Source organism: Lichenostomus cassidix, chromosome 6 (assembly GCF_008360975.1).
Source record: "Lichenostomus cassidix isolate B80296 chromosome 6, HeHo_3.0, whole genome shotgun sequence".
Lineage (NCBI taxonomy): Eukaryota > Metazoa > Chordata > Aves > Passeriformes > Meliphagidae > Lichenostomus > Lichenostomus cassidix.
The window spans coordinates 17,567,168-17,589,555 of NC_139487.1; the positions used below are offsets into that span (position 1 = coordinate 17,567,168).

The window sequence follows — 22,388 nt, forward strand, 5'->3', positions numbered from 1 at the left end:
AATGAGATATTAAATGCCTTCCCAATTAAATGACATAAACTGAATAAGGATGCAGGAGTTATGTCTTTTGTAATGTATGAATAAAACCCTTTTTTCAGCCTGGGTCATGTTCAATTTGTTGCATATGACTCTCTTCCTTGTTTTTTGCAACAACACCTTGAGTTTCAAGGGAAAAAACGCTATTTTTATTAAAGCTCTGCATTCAGAAAAATAAAAATTAAAAAAAACAAGTATTACTGCAATCTTAACTGTTGCATTCACTGACATTAAAAACCACGGGAAAGCAATAACAAGGAAGTAAAAACTAGTTTAAGTTCACATGAAAAATTCAGAGTTGAATGTAAAAGTAAATTAAATGTAAAGTAAATGATAGTCAATGAGATCTATGACATGGTTTTACTGGTTTGTCTTTTAGGTGAATGGAATTGATGTCACATCTTTACCATGCAATGAGGTCCTGACTTTACTGCAAAGCTCTCCCCCAGATCTGCACCTCGTGGTTGGTCGTGCTGAGAGTGACCCACATCCCTCAGTTAGGCCAGAGGATATTCCTGAAATTATTCTCACAAAGGGTGCCGATGGACAGCTAGGTGTGTAGCAAATGCTATACTTGCTATTTTGGACAACTGTGGTCTCGGATCAGTATGATCCAAACTGTGGTCTCGGATCAGTATGATCCAAACTGTGGTCTCGGATCAGTATGATCCAAACTGTGGTCTCAGATCAGTATGATCCAAACTGACCTGGACACCTTTACACTCTCTGTGATCACCCATGACCAAGAAATGAGGGCTTTATTTTGGGCAACACCTAAGAGGGAAGACTAATAACTCTTATTAGAATAATGAAGGTAGTTGGAAAAATGATCTTTGCATTATCACCCTATTAACTGAAGTTTCTGGCAGAATTCTAGTCTCATATTTTTATGTTACTGATATATATAAGGTGTGGGTAGTTGGATAATAACATCTACTACCTGCAGACACATAAAGATCTATTTGGAGTGACAGAAAAAAAGTGAAGAAAAGGTAAAGTTTGAGAAGGATGAGCCACAGGTTAAGACTACAGTTTACTATTCAAAAAATCTCCACTTGAATCCTTGATCTTCCACAGACACAAGGCTTTATCTACATTGTGTAATATGAATGATAAAAGAAATCCCCACAATGTGAGTATCTTGGTATTTCTGCAGCATGTTGTGAGTACTGCACACAGATAAAACTGTAGACTCAGGAAACAGTATGGCCATATTTGCTCATGTACAATATCCTGTTTCCAAGCAAGGAACTAGTTTGTTCAGAGATTCCAATTCCTTGAATGTTGTTTGCACTGTGCAGGTACCTCCTCAGCTGTCGTAGGCCTCAATTCACAATGGCACCGTGAAGACTGCAAGGCATTTAGGTGTTCTGGTAATGAGGGAGTTACTGCTATGCAGCTCAGTGTCCTGTTGCAATGACTATTGAACATCAGGTGAAATAAAGCACTACAGCATCATTGGAGCATAGAGATGCATAGAGACACCACCATTTAAGATTTTCTATACTTTTTTATACATCTAATGCCATTTCACTCTCTCAGTCCAGCTTATATATCCCATCTTACTGGGGCAAGACTGTTATTTATAATGTCAGTGATTTGTTCAGCCTATCTCTCAATGACTCACATCTATTCCACTAGACTTTATGTCACTGACAGTGAAATTCAAAACATGCTGCCACAAAAGATGCTTTCTCTGCATTATTCTAGGCTTGAAGCTGACAGGAGGAGCTGGAAGCAAGTTACAAGGTATTTATGTGCTAGAGATAGTGCCTGGCTCTCCTGCCAGTGTGGAAGGCAGTTTGCAGCCACGAGATCAGATTGTTTACATCTGTGGACTGCGGACTGAGGGCATTAGCCTGGATGATGCAGTGAGAGTTTGTGAAGCTGCCACCCAGAATGTTCAAATCAAAGCCACAAGGTAAATCTGAGCATACTTGATCCTAATGCTGAAGCAGGTTTCTAAATTTTATATCAAGTCCAACAGTCAACACAAGACAAACTGCAATATAAATGCCTTATCTCAAAGGCCTGAATGTTGCAAACTGATAAATAACATCCACAAGATGTCTTAAGTCCTTGTAATTACAAATAACACAGCGAGTACAAGAAGACTCATACCATACAAATGAGAACTCTTTAAATTTCATCATCCAAAACCAAATGTGAAGCCTTTAACTGCAAGGGCTGAGCACCATTTTCGTATATCTTGTTCTTTAGGGAAAGTCTTTGTATTTCCACCACTAGTGTCAACTTTCTCCATACAATCTCCAATTCACAGCTATAGGGAAGAAACTACCTTTGATGGGAAATTCTGAGTTAATTTCAATGGCCAAACATTTTTAAAAGGTACTAAAAATGCAGCATTTAATATGCAGCATGAACAAAAAGTCTTTCCAGGCCTGAACAATAATGGGCAGTAAAGGATTTCGCTCATCAGTTCACGGCTGCACTTTAGATTTATTGTGTTCCACAGTCTGATATCACACCAGCACTGGTCCTGGACTGATGCAGAAATAGCTTCCAAAGATCTCAGAGGAGCAGTCAAATATTAACCCAAAGCACGTGAATAACTAAGTTACATAACCAGAGCATGAGACAGAATGGCTCTCACAGCTGTCTTAACAGTTCAAACCTTTATCAATGTTTTATTAACTTGTGCTTATCTAGCAGAAGAAGAAATTGCTGCCTCATTATACATCTTTTTGTACAAGAAGTTAGTAGGCAGAGCCTCCTGATCGTCAGGATTTACAAACTAGGGAGACAAACAGAAATAGAGTAAAGGAACTTACAAAAGAGCATTCCCACTTTATATGGGGGGTAGCCAAAGCTGAATTCAAAAAGTACAAGAAAGCAGTTCTGTATTGGGCCAGGTGATTCAACATGCTTATTTTTTAACCCAACACATTTTAATAAAATGTTTCACTATAGTCAAGTATTTTATATACTGATATAAACACTCTTTAGAAAAGAACCATTAACAAAATCATAGAAGAGCAACTATAATTTAGACAATTGACTTTCTAAAAATAATTTTCATATGTGCTTTACAAAGCATCCAGCTCACAATGGCTCACATATTTCACTTTTTCTGCCCTCAGAAATGGCAATCCAGTGGTTCCTATAGAGCAGGAAAATAGTAAGTAAGGCTAATATTTTTGGGGTTTAGTTCAAAACTTGTTTCTGATTTTGAAAATAAGCATAACATATTGATTCATTGCATTTAAAAGTTATTAACAGATTGTAACTTGGCATTCAGTATTTATATTACGGCCATTTTAAGGGTCTGATGAAAATTTGGTAGCTATTTAAAGGCAGAAGTAAAATGTACAGTTCTCTGTAAAAACAATTTATTGCATATTTAGTTTGTATTTTTAAATCTGTTATTAAATGAGAATTTTATGTGGTCATATTTCAACATCTATTTTGACTGAAACTATTCTTTAAGGAGTTTTCCAGCACTTCTTAAGCCACTATTTAATATGAGCCACTACTTCATCATCTAGACCACCTTTTTAAATTGTTATCAATAAACTATACAAAATCAGAAGCAGGCAGCACCAGTATTTCTCAGTTAATATAAAAGCATTCCTATCAGGGGAGATATTTAATAATGTCACTGATACAAAGCTTTAGTAATCATCTGCACTACAAAGACTTGACCAGAATTGCTCTAGCAGTGGAAGGAGTCTCAGCAAGCACAGGTTGCACCTGCACCCTCAGGTAGAAGGACAGGTATCACATCTAGGTCAGCACATACAAAGGGTGTTATGCAAGTAGTACTTTCCAGTGCACACTTGGCTGCAGCATTAAGTCAGACCTAACCCCAGTTTCATTTACATGACCGGATATCTCAATGGGGTTTTTTTCAAAATCTTGTGAAGATGGCCTCAAAAAGTAACCTTGGACCACAACTGTTCACATGCCTACACTCATCTGAATACTGGCATATGGTTACATGAAGAACTTATTCCAAGTTAGTCACAGATTTCCTACTTTACCACACACAGCCATGTGTTTGTTTCTATAAACTGAAGCAGTTTTCTACAAGATATGGATAAAACTATGTGTATTCTCAGTTAATGTGACAGAACCTAAAGCATGGCAAATGCATATCCCGGTAGGACCTTGCTTACACGACCCTGTGTGAGCTTTGCAGATTCCAAGATTTCTCAAGATGCCTTCAAATAGGTAACCAGAGCTGATCCACCTCAGATATAGAGTTACAAACTCTACACCACACAGTTACCTGCCTCTCCTATAAACAAGATGTGTAAGGTCCTACACCTGGGTCGGAGGAATCCCAAACACAAACACAGGCTGGGCAGAGAAGGGATTGAGAGCAGCCCTGAGAAGGACTTCAGGATGTTGGTTGATGGGAAGCTCAACATGACCAAGCAATGTGCAATCAGAGCCCAGAAATCATATCCTTGGTTGTGCCAAAAGCAGTGTGGCCAGCAGGTTAAAGGAGGGGATGCTGCCCCTCTACTCCATGAGACCCCACCTGGAGTGCTGCATCCAGCTCTGGGGCTCCCAGCATAAGAAGCAGCAATTTAAAGTCAAGGAGCAATTTAAAGAGGAGGTCATAAATATGCTCGAGCACCTCTCCTATGAAGACAGGCTGGGAGAGTTGGAGTTGTTCAGCCTGGACGAGAGAAGAGAAGACTTCAAGGAGACCTTACAGCAACTTCCAGTTCCTAAAGCAGACTGGAGAAGGACTTTTGAAAAAGGCATGTTGTGATAGGACAAGGGGGAGTGGCTTCAAACTGAAAGAGGGCAGGTTTAGATTAGATAGTAGGGAGAAATTTTATTCTATGAGGGGGGTGAGACACTGGAACAGGTTGCTCAGAGAAGTTGTGGATGCCTCATCCCCAAAAATCTTCAGGTCCAGGCTGGATAGGGCTTTGAGCAACCTGGTCTACTGAAATCTGTCCCTGCTCATGGCAGAGGGTGGGAACTAGATGATCTTTAAGGTCCACTTCCCACCCAAACAATTCTGTGATTCTTCCCTTTAATAGGCACTTACAGAAATCTATAGTAATTTTGTATTTGGTATTCCATTTGCTATCGTGACTGATAGATTTATAGGTAAATCTGTAATGATTTGTTATTAGGAAAGCAAGCCTTCATTTTTATAGACTCTTATTTGCAAGAACACATACTAAAATTGCAACTGCAACAGGTAGTATTTTCAAACTACAGGACATTCATTATTTTCTGTAATTCACACATTAATAAGAGTACTTTGTGGAAGACAGCTAACATCACCAAAATACGATAAAACAAACCCTCAAAACTGGAGGTGGGTGGATAGAGGTGGGAGTGTTTCTTCATCTGCCTGATTATTGCCACATGTCTAGACTGACTCAGTCTGATCTCTGATTGTTGTTACAATTTTGAAAATAGCAATGGCTGAGATGTAATATCTCTGCAATTCATGACGGAAATGTTTGTACCTCTATGAAAATTGGAAAACTTAATCATGCAGTAGTCTCACATTTCTTCATATGGTATCAATATTGGATATTGATGCTTTGTTTAATAATCTAAGCACAGAGTTTATATTCCATGAGTATATAAACTTTAGCAGGAGACCTGCCAGAGCAAACATACATGTTTTGGGTTTTTTTAGGGCCACCAGCTGAAACAGAGAAAGCCAATATTTCATTGTCAAATGAAAACCTGAACTCCCAGGAACAGCATCTGCTGCATCAACATGGTAAGGAACTTTTTTTCAATTTTTCGAATAGGATTTGTAAAATTTTTTTGGAAGAAAGTAAGTCTATAGGTAATGGCATCATCTGGGAAAGATTAACTCTTCATGAAAAACCTGCCGCCCTCAGAGTTTCAGAGAACACTTGTACATTACCTATTGTCCACCTGTGTCTTACAGCATAAGAGATTATGCTGCAAGACAGTTTTTAAAGCTTGTTTTGGAACCTGCTCACAGGGAGATAAAACATTACAGTGCAGTTCATAATTCAGGATTTTTAGGTCACATAAATCCATAGGATTTATTTTGTATTTCACTTATAAAATATAAAATGTTTTATGATGTCTCTGAAAAAGGTTATGAGTGTTATAATATAGAATATATTACCAGTACAACTATCTAAAAATTGTTGTTGCTTTTTCACAGAGAAACATTGGGAGGAAACAAACTGTGATGCTCAGCAGAACACTCCTGATTCTCCAGAATGTAAAGTAAGTGACATTCTTAGGTGTGAGGTGGTTCATCAAGTGAAGTGAGCTATATGGAGTGAGATTTTTCAACAGTGGTATTTAATGCATGTTCTTCCTCTCTTTGAAAATACGAATATAATGCACTTGGAGAGTGTCCTGTAAGTGTTGAATTGCTTCAGCATTCACAGAGTAGAATGCACTGAGCACTTCCTGGGAACAGACTCTTCTGCTGCTGTTTTTCAATGCTTAGAAAGAAAGTAGCACAGGAACAAGACACAGAAGGTCACATCATGAGATTCTGGGGAAACTAAGTGTAATTGTGAAACATTTTCCACCACAGTCTTTGAAAACTGAGATTAATATGTTTCATTCTGCAATTCTCAGATGGACATTTGAAAAGAGAGTAAAATTACCCCAGATCTTTGGAGTATTGTGCAGTACTGACATAGACCACTATGGTTTCAATTTGGCAAGAGTAATGCATTAAAAAATTATTTATTATTAAATTACGAATTCCGAAATACACAGGAATTGTTCTCTGGGGAGGGGGGGAAGTTATTTCCATGCCCAGCATGCAATGCTTGAAGATTCTTACAAGTGCAAACATCACTTCTGTTGGTGCAAACACATGGAAAGTCATGTTAATTGAAATTATCCAAATTGAGACTGATATTTCATGTGAATAGATTAACTAGTTTTCTCTTGATTGTGGTTCACAAAAAAAGGCTGTCTTTTGTTAAAATTAGACTTTGAACCTGGCAAAAAAAATTGGAACAATTTTCTCACTTTTGATTATGTCATCACTATTACTGCTTCTTCTGCATGATTTAATCCATGATGGTTTATCTGTTAAACTTGCAAAAATAATTTCCAAGGCTGATATTTGTGGCATCGGAACTAGTCATGCTGCAAGTCATAAACATTTCTAGCTTGCTGCTATTTCTGACATAGTACTCGACCCTAAAAATGCAGCTCATTTTAAAAGCAAATTAAGTGCTAAAGCAGAAGAGATAGGAATGTTGGGATTGGAAAATTAATACTTAAATTATAGAAAAATAAGAGAATGAATTATGTACTGCATGCCTTGCTGGAGATAAGAGTGACTTATTTCTCAAGTTAGGTGATTTATTCAATATATTATAAAAGGATCACAGAAATACATATTTTTTTGCTCTTAGAGGGTTATTCTCCCCATCAGCAATTATTAAAAAGAGTATGAAAATAAGTATATACTATTTTCATTCTGATACATACATGCAGGTGTTATGTTGATCCCTGCAAGCTCTATAGACCTATTCAAGAGTAGGATATATCCCATAATCCACATCAGACAGTGAGGACTGTGAAGCATAATGGGAATCTTTGGTAATAAAATTGCAAACAAAATACAGCCCTGAATAAACTCCACTTTAGAATGTGTCCTTGTCTATTGCAGGACTTCATTATTAAAATTGAGCTCGAAAAGGCAGAAAATGGAAGCCTAGGATTTGCACTGGTAGGTGGAAAAAATGGGAGGGCTATCCTAATAAAAGCCATCAGCCCAGACAGCAGTGCAGATCTAGATGGGAGACTTCAAGTTGGTGACATCCTGCTTAAGGTAATGTTTGTTCTTCATTGCTTTGGCCTACATTTTCTCTAGTTACTCTACAATGAGCACCTGTTCAAAATAAAGGTGGCGCAGTTTGGAAATCTGATGCTGCTGTGCACAGTAACATGTAGAAGGTGCTGCCCCTTGGCTCCTGGTGCTCAGAGGGTTCTTCTGGGGCCCCACACCTTCCCTAAAGTTCAGCCTCCTGTGGGACTGGGCCTCCCCAGGGCGGGCAGTTGGACACTCCAGCAGAGGCAGACCCAGAATGACAGAGCTAGTAGCAAACTGCACCTACTCTAGACTGTAATTGTGCCTAGCGAGGATTCTGGAGAAAGTTCAGGGAAACTAGAGTTAACTGACCAAGCACGCAGGTAACAGCTAACCAGGAGGATGCTGGGAAGAACCTGTCATGGTGCCAGTTAGGTATTATCAAGACAAACAAAAAGTACTGGAATTAGTGCTTTTGAATCTTTATTTAAAATCTTACTATCCTAGCAACCTTGCCACCTTTTAATACAAATCATCCCACTTTTTTACCCCAAATTATCTTTTATTTTCCCTCCACCAGTTTCAAAGTTGTTTGATTTTCTGTTTTTTATTTGCTTCCATCTCTCCTTCATGTTTTTGTTGAAGAATGGGGGAATGCCCTCTTACAGTCTCAGACTGTACTTTTGTGGTGTCCTGCTGGCAATCATGGTATAAAGACATACAGATGCAAGATCAACCAAGTTAGAAAAGAATGAGAATTCCCTCCCACAAGTGGGAGAAGATGAGGACACATGAAGTTCAAAGAAGTTATATAAAAATTGCTCAGTGCTAGGATATGTGATTAAGAAAAAAAAACTTTGTGTTACAGGAATCTGGAAATATACATCATTGTATTTTTCAGGTGAATGAGACTTTTGTGTCAGGCCTGCCACGCCAAACAGTTACAGATTTGCTGCGCAAGGCTCAAGGCACTGTTCAACTCACTGTCTGCCGAAGCGTGGCTTTGCATTGGGCTTATTCAGGCAATCAGAGCAACAAAGCTTCCACCCCAAGCACAAAAGCAGAGCCTGGTAAGCAGCTACATCCACTCACCATATGACAGAAGTGGGATTATGTGTTGCCTGAATTCAACTTTGGTATTAGCAAAAGAAGTCAATTTTACAGTTAGTTCTGTTTCATAGCTGTAGGTGCAAACACATTTTTCACTCTGATTTGCAGCTCTGGCTAAACTGCTCAAGACATAGGACCACAGGGAAAGAATGCCCACGTGTGATTTTTAAGTCTAGCAGCAGTCTAGGAACAAAGCTGTAAGACCATCAAAGATGCTTTAACTCAGCTTAAATTTTTAAGTCATGAATGTTGGTCTGATTTTACCCCATTTTATACAACTCACTGATGGAGTCACAGCCCAATTTTGACTGAGTTGCTAAAATACTTCTCCCACAAACTTCACATCCCATCACTCCTACTTATCTCCTGGAAGCACTGTACCTCCTGTTCTGTCTGGCAGACAGATCCTCTCTCTTCTGTGCTCGTTCATGTTCAAATTCAGAAGCCTCTGCTCCCAGGTCTATTGTTATTCATTTGAGAGCACACCCATCTTGCACAGGGCAGTACTCAGAGAGATGACTAACTCTATGGAAGAACTTTGTGCTCTATGCTTTGCTCTACTGAATACTCAAAAATTAAATACTAATTAAAGCTGGGAGTGGAAGCAATAATATAATATTACCAATAGATTATGAGGTTATAGTCATCAACTTTCTATTTGTTTGAATACTGAAACATTTCCTATAATGTGGAGAAACTTAAGTGGAAAGGATATAGAATTCCTCCTTCTGGTCTGCTGGTTACAAATTGGAGGCTTTGTTTCAAGTATTCTCAGTCAAGAAGACACTGCCATTGCCATTTTCTTCTTATATGACATGGGTGAATTATATAGTTTCTGGGAAGTTTAAACTATTTTCCTGCACCAGCAAAACACAATTGTATTACAGAAATACTGACAGCGAAATTAATCTACAGTATTTGCTGCTTAGCACTGTGAAAGAATGAGCTGGGTTAGGGAGGGCAGATTTAAATTGTTTCCATTTTTTTATAGCTGCTGTTGATAAAGGGGTATACTTTAGTGTATCTTCTGGCAGTCTGAATTATGCTGGCTTCTTCAGTGGTGACATATGGCATTTGTGCTGTACTAATCCTCCCAAAGCATCCTAGAAAGGGAGATTCCATGCCAGTTCAAGACAGTGAATCTCAGTGCCCCATCTGAGGTCAAAGTCCTTTGGTGTAAGCAGCAGAGAAGAAATGGACCTATATTTTCATGCATTTGATTTTGGTCTTGTTTTCTGGTATTCAGCAAGTGGTGAGGAAAGCCTGCGAGCTCAGCCTGTTTTCAGTTTCAAGGAAGAAGGCTCCAACCAAATGTACAACAAGGTAAAACCAGAGAAGTTTTCAGAAGTTATCAGGCAATGTACTCATATGTTTGTTTACAACATGGGTTGATGCAATGTGGACAAGAACTACACCTTAATAAAAAGAGTTTAATGTGAGGGAAGTGTGCTGCAATGACTGGAGCTGCTGACATTTGAGTGAGTCAGGATTTCACTGAGATAAGAGCATATGATAAGTATAATATATATACTAAAAGGGTGGAGGGAAGAAAGGTTGCATATGCAAGTCTTGTTCTGATTCCCTATAATACTGAAATGAATAATTTATTAATTTTACCACTCTTTCAGTATTTCTAAACCATATACATTAAAAGATTTTTGTCTTCCACTAATATTCATAATTCAAATGCATCTACATTTCTTCAAACATGCTTACATTTTTGAATCTTAGTAAGTCTTGCAAGACATTCCACATTAAATTTCACAGCATCTGTTATTTTTAAGTTTAAAGCTATAAAACCCCTCAGAAAATGTGAGAAATCTAGGTGCTCTTATCCTCCAGAAAACAAATAAGAAACCCAAACCCTGATTCAAGTAATATAATTGAACTGGAAAAAGAAAAATTGCAAGAATCCTTGACATGAATAAGCTGAGAAAAACTTGAAGAGGAATTTGTTTGTGGAAGTTTTAAGTATGCTGTTGGAATGGGTGTTGGAACTAAACTTTAATAGATTGGTGAAATGCAATACCAAAATAAGGTCATATCTATGATCTGACAAAGAAGTACACCCAAGAAATAGTATCAATGAGAAGTAAGATATAGTAGTAAGGTTACCATCAGATCCCTGAGTTAGCAAGGCATTAAGGCAAAAATTCTGTTTTAAGCAACATGGTTAAGTGTATCTATTTCAGCACAGCACATGCCTGAATTTAAGCATGTGCTTAGTGTTTTTCCTGAACTGGTTCCATTAACCTCTCTCTTCTTCATTATTTCCAGCTTGCCTTTAGCTGTCTCCTGTGAATAGAAACTATTTATGCTTTACTCTATAGAGCACAGCTGCCATCTACCCCAGAGATGTAGACTTCAAAAATTACAAGCTACTAGAAAAAAAAAGTAAAAATGAAGCAGTAAAATACCTTTTCTTTGAAAATTGAAAACAAAAATCAATATATCAGTCTCCGATCTATGTAATCAGTAAGTGCAGAAACTGGTAGATGAATTCATGCTGAAATCAGCAGATATGAATGTCCCTGTTCTAACGGGGAAGTACATGTACAAAAGTAAGAAAATAAGGTATAAGTAGGAGCTACCATTAAGATTCTTTGGGGTAGTTTATACTGTGTAGTATGCCAGGGTGATTTTCTCATGCATCTGAAATATTGAGCAGTGAAAGAAGAGGAGACACCAGTTTAAACTAAAATTTAAATAATTATCTACCAAGTGTTACAGCTGAGAAGAAGCTACTTTCACATACTAACAGCTGATGCCCTGCATCATTATTTAAGTGCAAGACCTAGTTATTATTCTCTAGGATGGAAGAGCAGCCACCAATACTATTGCTTCTATTGCATACTGCGGGTCATCAAGAGTCTACCTTCTCTGTTAGCTGAGTGCTTCTCCAGCAGAACAGCTGCACCCTGCTTCTACCTGGCATTGTTGTGTCTGAGATAAAAAACTGAAATTATTACCAACAGTTCCATCTCAGACACTGTTGCTTCCTGCTGCCAAGAACTGGGAGGTGAAGAGTGTGACTCATGATTCCTGTGATTGCCTTTTCTTTCGGGGATCTGAGAGAATATAACAAACTTTTCAAAGTGCAGTCGTGCATGCTGAGATGTAGGGGTGTCTCTAGGCTTTATTGTTCTATTGCTCAGAAATGTACAAATGCAGCTGGTAAGGCTTTTTATTCCTACTAGATACTGCAATACACACTTTCTTCTGAAAGTGGAAACTATTCTATTTTCCCTTTCCTTCTTGAGTGAAGGACATATTCCTGTCAGAAATAAGAAAGAGTGTTGATGAAAGTAACTATATTAGTGATGTTTCTGAGTACGGATTTTTCACAGCTTTTTCTTATTTGAAACCTGCAGGATCCAGAAAGTACAGACAAATCTCTGCAAGGTCAACAGGCTGGACAAGACTATACGGACATCATCGGTAAAATTTCGGACAGGTAAGTCTTTCCAATGAAGTAAAACTATTAAAATAAATAGTATGGATAATTTATTCTTACATTTCCAGCTCTGTCCTTATATGGTATGCAAATGACACAAACAAAGGTCTATTGGAATGCAGCTCCATCTTCAGGAAGAGCTGCTAAAGAGCTTCCACACAACCACTAAGACAAGACAACTGAAGCTTTCAGGTGTAAGAGATAACAACTGAAAAATGTCATACATAAAAAAATGTCTCTATCTGTGAGAAAATTACTTCCAGTCATTTTTGAGCAGCCTTTTATTCAGAGTATGTTTTTATCTCTGAAAAAGCCCAACAACAATTGCATACCAATAATAGTATTTTTCAGCAGCTATATTTGCAAACAAATACTCCAGACAAAAGGCTACTACAACTCCTTGAACTTATGATCTTCAGAGTCCAGACTGATTCTTGAAAATATTTGCTCAAGAAAGTTAACAGTGATCAAAAATAGCTTAAACACAAAACCTTTGTATGGTTCAGATTATCAAAGTTTCTGCCAGTTCAACTACCATTGTTTTACAGGTCACAGAAATGTGCAGAATGTGAAAGCTGCAGAAGAGAAAATCAGCAGTCTGAGTCAGGCAGCTGTGAAGATGATGTTATGCCCCACAGGATTCCTGCTCTACCTAGAAGTAATCATGCAAAATCTTCTCTTGTTTCTTTAACAGTATAGCCCAGCACCTCCATGTATGTGCATTGACTCATATGTACAGATATGTACATCAACTCTAGTCCCTTGTACACAAGCTAAGGATTTGCTCCGTCAGTCTCAAAGACCAGGGCACTCAAGACACAATTTTTACCACTGATGTACAGAGAGGCCATCCAAATCTTCATACCTCCAAAACAAGCATACATCAGGAGGTCTCTCCTCTCTCCATTACTCTCCATTACATACAACTTCTCAAAAAAGTAAATTAAACACTTAAAAATGCAGAATGAAGGGTCAAATTCTCTCTGACAACTTTGTTCCCAGAATCACTGAATTTCATCCCCCATGACAATTTCATTAAAACCTCTAGAACTGATGTGCTTAAGCATGTACTGAAGCACTTTCACAGCTCAGGTGCCAAAGCCCCTCTGACACCAGAAGAGTTGACAGAAAGAATCTGCCTAATTGTTTCCTTATGAAAATTAAGCTCCTGCTCCAAATGAGAATAATCCGAGAAAGGAATCATACTAAGGATGCTGCAGTATCTCACAGATTCTGTGAAATACAGATCACTCTCTTTTCTCCCTGCTTCTTCTAACCCTGTGGAAGCAGTGAATTGCTGATGGCTCCTACCAGAAGTAAACCACAGTTATCTCCCTCATACTACCAAGCCTTGCTGGCCAGAAAACAGAAATAATAACCAATCTATCAATTACTACCAGATCAGATTGTGGGGTTTTTTAATCCCACTTGATCTGGAAAGAGAGGTGTATGAGAAATAGTGTGCTTTTTCTGAAATGGGGATCTGTCTTCACTGGTGCTCTCAACTGGATAATAGGAGCCTTGTTGAGGTTTAGAGAATGGAATGTGAACAGAAAGTGTCTCAGAAGATCAGGCTTCTAAGGCGCAAGTTGTGGCCCAGACAAAAACACAGCAAGCACAATGCTTTTGTAACAGAGATTAGTTAGGAGTAGTGATATCTTACAAGAGAAAAGCAGAGCATTGCTTTTTGCCTCAGCCTGCAAAGGCATATATCATCATTTTTTCTTTGAGACAGCTGGCATGTTATTTGCAAGCAGTGGCCTATGATTAAAAAACCTGAATTACATAATTCCTCTGCCTCAAACCATTATTTTTTACATAACAAGTTACTGTTTTTACTCAACATGGGAACAACAGTTTTTCAATTGCTCCAGTAGAGTAATTGAAAAACTGTTGGAGATGCAATGTTTATCCATTTTCTTAATCTGTCAAGTATGGGATCAGAACATATACTTCAGGATGAGCTAAGCAGTAAAACTGAATCCTAACTTTGGGGCATCAAAGATAGTTCATATCTTGTTCTTGAAGGAAAGTGTGAGGTAAGATAAAAAGAAAATATATTTGCTTACTTTAGGAAGAAAAAATTTGCAGTGATTATTCCTAGCAGTGGGGTGTGGCAATACTAATTGTTGTGGAAGTGTTGGAAACATGAAGATGATTGCCTGTGAAGATGTGACCAGAGTCTCCTATACCAGTACAAACTAGCATTAAAGTTTACAGTTCCACAACAACAGTTCATTTAGAACAGGCTGTATTTAGAAATGGTGTGAGGCAATAAGTTGCAATAGTTTGATCTGCTTCCAAATAACACGAAATGTGGTGCTGGTTGTATCCATGGTGCTGACTTATTCTTCTTTCTGCTGTGAACATAAGTAAGCTGAAAATATTTTCTTCTATTTTCTCAAATTTCAATTCCACAATATAAGCAGCAAAATATACATACATACTGAAGCTCCGTAGTTTTTCAAGCCAAAATTTTGCACTATAAACCATAATAATTAAAAACGTCTTGGTTTATTGTTGTTGTTGTGTTTTGGTTTTTTGCTTGCTTTTTTTTTTTGTTGTTTCTGTTGATCTATAGACAGAACCTTTGCTTCTGGAGATGAACTAACTCAGTTAATTAACTTGAAACCATCACAGAGTGGAGTAGATCCAAGGACTGGCATAACAGGTCTTATTCAAGGCCTTCAGCTGCGGATTGAGAATCAAGACGTGCAAAAGGAGTTCATGGTAAAGTGTGATTACTTTTTAAGATCTAATGGTTCAGCACAGCTAAGAAAGTGACTTTTAATAGCCTTCTGCATACTTTATGAAAGTTCAACTTGTATATATTTGCTGAATCCATTTTCTCTGACAATCATTCCTGCCAAAATGTGGTTTTGACTCTGCTGTTTGGGTGAGAGTACAGTATTTGGATCTCTGTCTTTCCATGCTTGTCAGCCTTACACCATTCCTTGTTCAAAGATACTGCCCATGTAGAATGAAAAATAAACAATGTAACATTCAGAATGTAGATTAGGAATCACTTCTTCCTAGACTGACTTATTCCTGTTACCCCCTCAGCTGTGCTGAACATCTGCCTAAGAACTATCCTAGGGGCTGCCCCTAAGCAAAAAATCCATGCTGCTAGGGATTCTTTAGTGTAGAAACAGTTGAAAAGAAAATGTTCCACAAAATGTTCCAGTTATCCATGGGACTCGTTACCACAAGGTGCTGTTAAAGTCAGGGACTCAGTGAAATTACAAAGAAAAAGTAATGTACCTCCGTAGATAATGAAAACACATAATTACACCTGATTTCTTATAAATCATAAAAAATGTAAAACTAGGAAGGCTTACAAAATCTTTTGTTTCAGAACATAGAGTATGCAGTTACCATCAAATTCCCAAAGAACAGATTATTTCTAACCCTTCAACATAGTACTGGATTTTCCTTTAAAGGACATGCTCATTACCAGTGAAATGGATTGCTGCCACTTTTCCATAGTAATTGCAAAGTTATCCGTTTCTTTCTCTTGCCTTTATATCTCTGACTTTCTGGGTGCAAAATCCCACAGGCTCAAGTGTATAGAATTTTCTGACTTTCCCTGAAGGCTCAAGGACATATATTAATTTCCATTCATTCTATTCCATTACTGATGTAGGAATAGCTTAGTATGAGCTGAGTCACACGTCTGCATAGAAAACATAAAGACCTAATATGTAAAGCACTGGTTACCTAAGCCAGTGGATATTTTATCTGAGTAAAAGTTGTACTAACTGATTAAAATGTTCAAGAACTGTCACATGTACTTCAGTTCATATAAATGTATAGTGGCAGAATGTGATGGCTGAGCATTGTGCAATAGGTAGAAGCAAATAGGTAGAAGAATAAAAAAATGCCAAGGCAACCCAAAACTGTACATGAAACGAATTTCACATCCCTGCTTCCAACTACACTGCATTCTGTTCCCCTAAATCTGCTGTGAAGTAGTTAACAACTGTATGATTTGCACTTAATATCGTTGGTGCTGTTCCCTATATTCATTGCTTTCTCCATCACTGAAAAGTATTCACTGTCATTATTGCACTGTTAATAGTGCAATAGTTAGTGCTTAAGTCAGTACGTTATCAATCATAAATGCTGATATTTGGCCAAGACAGTATTTAAAGCATCTATAAGACAGGAATATATAACAGGGACTTGTAATGACAGGGTCTGAGCATGAGGGTTGGAAATATCACTTGAAAACCTCAGAAATATTGTGTAGGCTGAAGAAAATACAAGGTAACTTGAACTCCTTGCCTAGAAGTTTAGAGAATGATGTACTGATTCTCTTCTGTAAGAAGTCAATTTGCCAGTCTTGGCTCATATACAGCAATAAAGTTTGCTCACACTGGCACTATAAAAGTTGTCTGTTGAGGATGTGAACAACATGGATTGACTATTTCTTTTTGATCTAGGCTTTAGAACACGTGAAACCAATAGATGACTGCAGAACTGGCAAAGCACCAGAAAACCAGAATAAAAACAGATACCGAGATATCCTTCCGTGTAAGTATGCAAAGAAATGAGAACATACATTTGGTGAACAAAGTCAGCAGAGAAACAGAAGGAGAAAACTTTCTGGACCCTTGATGTCTTTCTAAACTGCAGCAGCAGGACAGCACATGCAAAAATTTGTAGCAACTCTATATGTGATGTACTATATATATTCTTAGAGGTTTTCCTGGTTTATAACATCAATATCCAGAGACGATATCACTGCCATACAATTCTGTGGTAATTAGAAGGCTTGTCACAGTGTTACACCAGTACCTTAAGAGAAATAAAGCTGCCATGAACCATACAATTTATCAGTGGGAATTCCTAGCAGCAATGATTAATATTAGTGCTACTGGTCAAATGTATTCTAAAATCCAGAGGCATACTTTTCTGGAGAGGCTGAGGTTTCCTATATCCTGAGTGCTGGAGATGATAGAACTCTGTTTCAGACCCACAACTGAAATAGCATTTTTCTATTTCTGCACAGATGATAAGACACGAGTTCCTCTGGGAGAAAAGAATGGCTACATTAACGCAAGCTACATTAGAATGAATGTTGGAGAAGAGGAACATTTTTATATTATAACCCAAGGGCCTCTGCCATCCACTATGGCTGATTTCTGGCAAATGGTCTGGGAGAGTGAATCAGATGTGATTGCCATGATGACAAAAGAAGTGGAGCTAGGGCAAGTCAAATGTCATCAGTACTGGCCTGAACCTCCCTATGACTCAAAAGACCTGGCTAATTTCTATCTCAGGCTACACAGTTACCAGATTCTGGATTACTTCATAATTAGAAAAATAGAAATGATCAACAAGCAGGTAAGTTGAGTTGACCTAATACTTTCATATATGATTAAACTGATTTTTACTCTTTATTTACATTTTATTTATTCTTGTGAGCATTTTTAGTTGGTTTGCATATTGGGTATCTAATCACAAGTTATATCTGATAGCAATCAGATGTTTACAATTTTATTATTCCGCCTCTCATAATACTGCCCTTCTATTAGTAAGGCTTAGTTCAGCTACAAAAACAGTTTTAGTGAGCATTCTTTTGAGGCAACAGAGTAACTTCAGTGTCTCATCAAAGTCATAAGAAGTAAATTTCCTAGGCCTTTGTCTTCTGAGTGCACTTCTGGAAACCTAAAGAAGCGTTAGTAGAGTCAAGTATGCAAAGCTGAAGAACTGTAGAGTAAACAAACAATTGACTAAGAATGAGGCTGAAAGAAAGTTTTTAGTGGAAGTCCTTAAGAACTGGTTTTAGGACTAATAATTTCTAACCTTTTTGATCTCTCTCTTCCAGACAGAAGAAAAGCGCATTGTAAGTCATTTGCAATTTACCACGTGGCCAGACCACAATACTCCCAAATTGGCTGAGCAGCTTGTAAAATTTATTTCTTACATGAGAAAAGCTCACAGAACAGGACCTATTATTGCTCACTGCAGCACTGGCATTGGAAGAAGTGGAGTTTTGCTGTGTGTTGAAATTCTGCTCAGCCATATAGAAAAAGATTTATGTGTAAGTATCAAACAGATCATTGTTAAGTATTACAAACTGGTATGGATGTCAACAACATGGTGGGGGCATCTTAGAACAGAATAATTCCTGTTAGAATTCACCCTAACAAAATGGAATAAACCCAGCTTTTGTTGTTTTAAACAACAAAGATAATAACTACAAATATACTATTTCTAAAAGAACTGCCACAGCTTCCCCATCTGAATATGCTTAAATATTTCCTTATATTTTGCACGTCAACCAAATAAAAACTGTTCTCTTCTGATAGTTCAACATCAAGCAGATAGTGAGAGATTTGCGAGATCAGCGTTTTGGCATGATCCAAACTAAGGTAAGTTCTATGCAACCAGATTATTACTTTTTCAAATGCCTCAATTAGTGGTACAACTCCACATGCTTTGATAAATCTAGGGCTTAAGATACAGTTTTAGGTCTCATTTGAGGAAAGTAACAGCCTTCTAGGCAAGTGGTGTCTAGTTTTAAATTTGAAAATCTGTCCCTTACTAAATATGTGAAATAAAACAAAGCAGCAATATAGGACAGATACCACACCCCCCCTTTTATTTTAAAGCAAGAAGAAAAGCAAGTGTCACAGAACCACTGATACACTATAAGCCCTACCCTGCAAAACTACAGCCTTCAGCTGAATTCTTGCTATTGCCGAGTTATGCTTATCAAGTAAACCCTTCTACCCCTGAGCCAAACCCACTCCTGAAAAGATTTTTCTCACAGAAAAAGACAAGATGCAGCTAACTCACCTAAGAGAAAAGAGTTGGTGAGAATAAAAGCAAGACTAAAAGAAGTTCTTCCTATAGGCAAATGTTTTAGCACATGCTTTGATATATTTTTATTCAAGCTAATGATTGAGCATGTGACTAAAATTAAACAAATATATAACCTTCACTGTCCTAAATGAGAGTTGAGCACATGCTTAAGATACAGTGTTCCTGTACTTTTACCAGTGGTGGAGCAAAAAGAACAAGGATTCTCTTAAATAAGTAAGTTTTTGTATCCATGTTACAAAAATGCTGATGTTATAACACATAAAAATGTAACATACAACTTCAATTAGTTCATCCTTCTTTGTCTAGAATTTATGTTGAATGTAATCAGGTGTTTCACACTGGTGTCTCTGCATACAGGATGAGTATTTATTCTGTTATGAAGTTGTGCTGGAAGTCCTTCAGATCCTCCGAGCAATGGATTCCTACTGAATATGATTCCTACAATATGGCTGTTCCTGTTGCTATTCTGCTTGGATGCCAGGGACCCCTCAACAACAACTTTAAAGAGATGTCAAGCCAGCACAGACAAGTGTTGTATTACATGCTTTTTTAGATTACTCTGATTTCAAACTCATTTAAAAACCTTGCTTAAAATGTCCTGCATAAATCATTTCTATCTTGGCTCAAAGTATGAAGAAACAGCCAGCCAGCACTGTAACACTGATGTATTAAATTGCCATGGACAATTTTTACATTCTGTGTGATAACATATTAATTGTTAGGAAAACATTTTGGGACTGTAGCAAGGATATAGCAGCCTTTGGAATTAGCTTTACTTGCCAGAGGGCAACTATAAAGACCTCAGATTCTGTTGGTGTTGGTGGAAGATTAGTTGTCCCTCATCTATTGTTGTGCACTACTGGCTTCTGGACTGCAAATCAGTGTTTACTCCAGCAGTTATGCTTTTGCATGGAAGGACTCAATTTGGTTACCTTTGGTTGTTTGAACAATGTAGAACCATTTCCAGTCATCACTCCAGCCCCTGAGTTTATGCCACTATCACTAGATATCTTAAATCAAGAAACTCACAGAAAAAACAGAATGCCTTTAAACCCTGGTTCTCTTTAAAGGAAGAGAGTTCTAATAATTGGATGGAATATTAATTTTTCCCAGCAATATGAACACATATAGATAGCATCAGTATTTTAATTACACATCCATGTAAAAAGGAATGCAATACTAAGCCAGGTGAAACAGCTGTGTGTGCGTTGTGGCACACACATACATTTCACCTTCCCCTAATCCTTTCCATTGATTCACTCTCTTCTAATTCTTACCTAGGATCTGAATCTATGGGAAGTCCTACTGGTTTCAGTAGGGGCTGAACCAGATCTTTAAATTAAAGAAGTTTTTGTACAGTTTATTTCTCTTGTAAAAAGTGTTTCTGTTCATGTGGGTGGATTTGATCAGAAATCTACTATTCAAGTAATAAGATTGTATTTGTTTCTACAGTACTAATTCTAAGTCCTTACCTAGAAGGTGACACATGGAAGTGATTAGATGTGCATTGGAAGAGTAACTTGTAAACATAGGAAACTGCAACAATCTAACTGAATTGTACATATTTTTAAAATGTATTTGATTTCTGGAAAAGAGAAAATATTAAGAGGCATTGGGTATAAAACTGTAGTAGAAGCAAGAAAATAAAATATCTATTTATTTTCATTATGAATAAGAGGTTTATAATTCAGATACAATGGGGTATTAAATAAAAATTTAAAGTATGAGTTCTAGGAAAAGCTACTGTAATACAATTACAATTAAGGCAAGGCCCATTTTTTCTTTATGCCCTCCAACAGTCTGGAGGCAGGAAAATATAGAAAAGCAATTATTATGTAAGCCAGATGCTAATTTCAAACATATTGATAAAGTTCCAGAGCAATGCCAAATAAATCCAGAAGTAACCCTGGATTTATATTGATATAAGCGCAAACAGAAGTCAATGTTTTGTCTTAAATTCATTGAATTTGGTCCTTCCTCAAAGCATTACTCTCCACATATTTTGCATTTATTATCTTTACATTGCATAGAAAGGACTGTTCACACAATTTTGTCAAATGTCAGCCAATATTTTTCATAACTTTGTTACCTTCATTTGGTATTTGGCCTTTCACTTTGACTTTAATTACTGCACATGTACTACTAGGCAATCAATGCATTACACTGCACATGAATGCACAATTCATCTTTTGTACCACTACCATTTAAATAAGCTTCTTAGTGAAAATATTCCTGTACTTTAGACAAAGGTGTTTTTTCTGTGGTTTAGAACAAGTATTCTGGTTTAAGAATACAATCCTCATAGCATTATTTGTGAATCATCTTTGCAGCTGTTTGACAGATGTGTTTGCTGTTTGACATAAGTTTTTCCTGTTTTACAGGGATATTAAAAAGATTTCAGAAAAAAAAAAAGGCTGTTTAATTTGGCTGTTTAATTTCAGTTTCTTTATATAAAAAAGTGGCTGCAATACTTAACTATTAACCAATAAAAACTCTAGGGAAAATATTTTATTCATAGGGTCTTATAGTTAAACCTCCTCTATAGGCAGATTTTGGGATGATATACTGTGGAATCTGGCCACATCCAGCAGCTGATAAGCATTTCACCCCACACACAGCAAAACTGAGAGTCCCACTTCTGTGTTCCTCATACATGTAAAACTCCCTGGAGACCAAGACTCCCTGATATGCATTCATTTGGAAGAAGAGATAACCCCCTCTTTAAAGAGCTCACACTATTTGACAAGTCAGGATAAACTGGAAAGAAAGGAAAATCTATTGTCCCACTTCATTCATAGGGAAGTGAGGCAGTGGTTGGTGATTTGTCAAAGGTCTACAGAGTTTTAGAAAATTTGGGAACTAAACACAGATGATAGAAGCTCTGATTCTATACCTACACACAGAGCTATCTTTCCTCAGTAAGAAAAGTGAATCATACTGTTCTGGATGATTTCTGATGAGATATTATTTAGCATATAAAGTGCTCTGACTGGAATTTGCACACGTCCCAGTATGCAAGAAATGTGCTATGGTAGAGAACCTCAGTCTGTGCCTATGGTCACACTTCGTACTCCAGAAGCAGAATTGAGATCACCCTTTGTGCTCTACCACCAGCTGCTAACTAGGAGAAACTGCCGTGTAAATGTAAATGAAAAGGACACATTTATTGAAGACAGTGTCTGCCATAACATGCACACA

The 22,388-nt window shown here is 37.4% G+C and overlaps 1 protein-coding gene across 1 annotated transcript in view; it reads left to right on the forward strand.

The window, feature by feature from the left end:
* LOC146435370 (FERM and PDZ domain-containing protein 2-like) overlaps window positions 1-21,602 on the forward strand; it is a 55,363-nt gene extending 33,761 nt beyond the window's left edge. Inside the window, exons 28-43 of the mRNA XM_085065341.1 lie at window positions 416-590; window positions 1,747-1,957; window positions 3,138-3,175; window positions 5,669-5,755; window positions 6,176-6,240; window positions 7,655-7,816; window positions 8,697-8,865; window positions 10,152-10,228; window positions 12,277-12,359; window positions 12,908-13,017; window positions 14,941-15,089; window positions 16,802-16,892; window positions 17,371-17,705; window positions 18,190-18,405; window positions 18,674-18,736; window positions 19,548-21,602. Coding sequence (XP_084921467.1) covers window positions 416-590; window positions 1,747-1,957; window positions 3,138-3,175; window positions 5,669-5,755; window positions 6,176-6,240; window positions 7,655-7,816; window positions 8,697-8,865; window positions 10,152-10,228; window positions 12,277-12,359; window positions 12,908-13,017; window positions 14,941-15,089; window positions 16,802-16,892; window positions 17,371-17,705; window positions 18,190-18,405; window positions 18,674-18,736; window positions 19,548-19,619 — 2,103 coding nt within the window. The 3' untranslated portion in view covers window positions 19,620-21,602. The remainder of the gene's footprint in view (window positions 1-415; window positions 591-1,746; window positions 1,958-3,137; window positions 3,176-5,668; window positions 5,756-6,175; window positions 6,241-7,654; window positions 7,817-8,696; window positions 8,866-10,151; window positions 10,229-12,276; window positions 12,360-12,907; window positions 13,018-14,940; window positions 15,090-16,801; window positions 16,893-17,370; window positions 17,706-18,189; window positions 18,406-18,673; window positions 18,737-19,547) is intronic.
* Window positions 21,603-22,388: the final 786 nt, after the last annotated feature.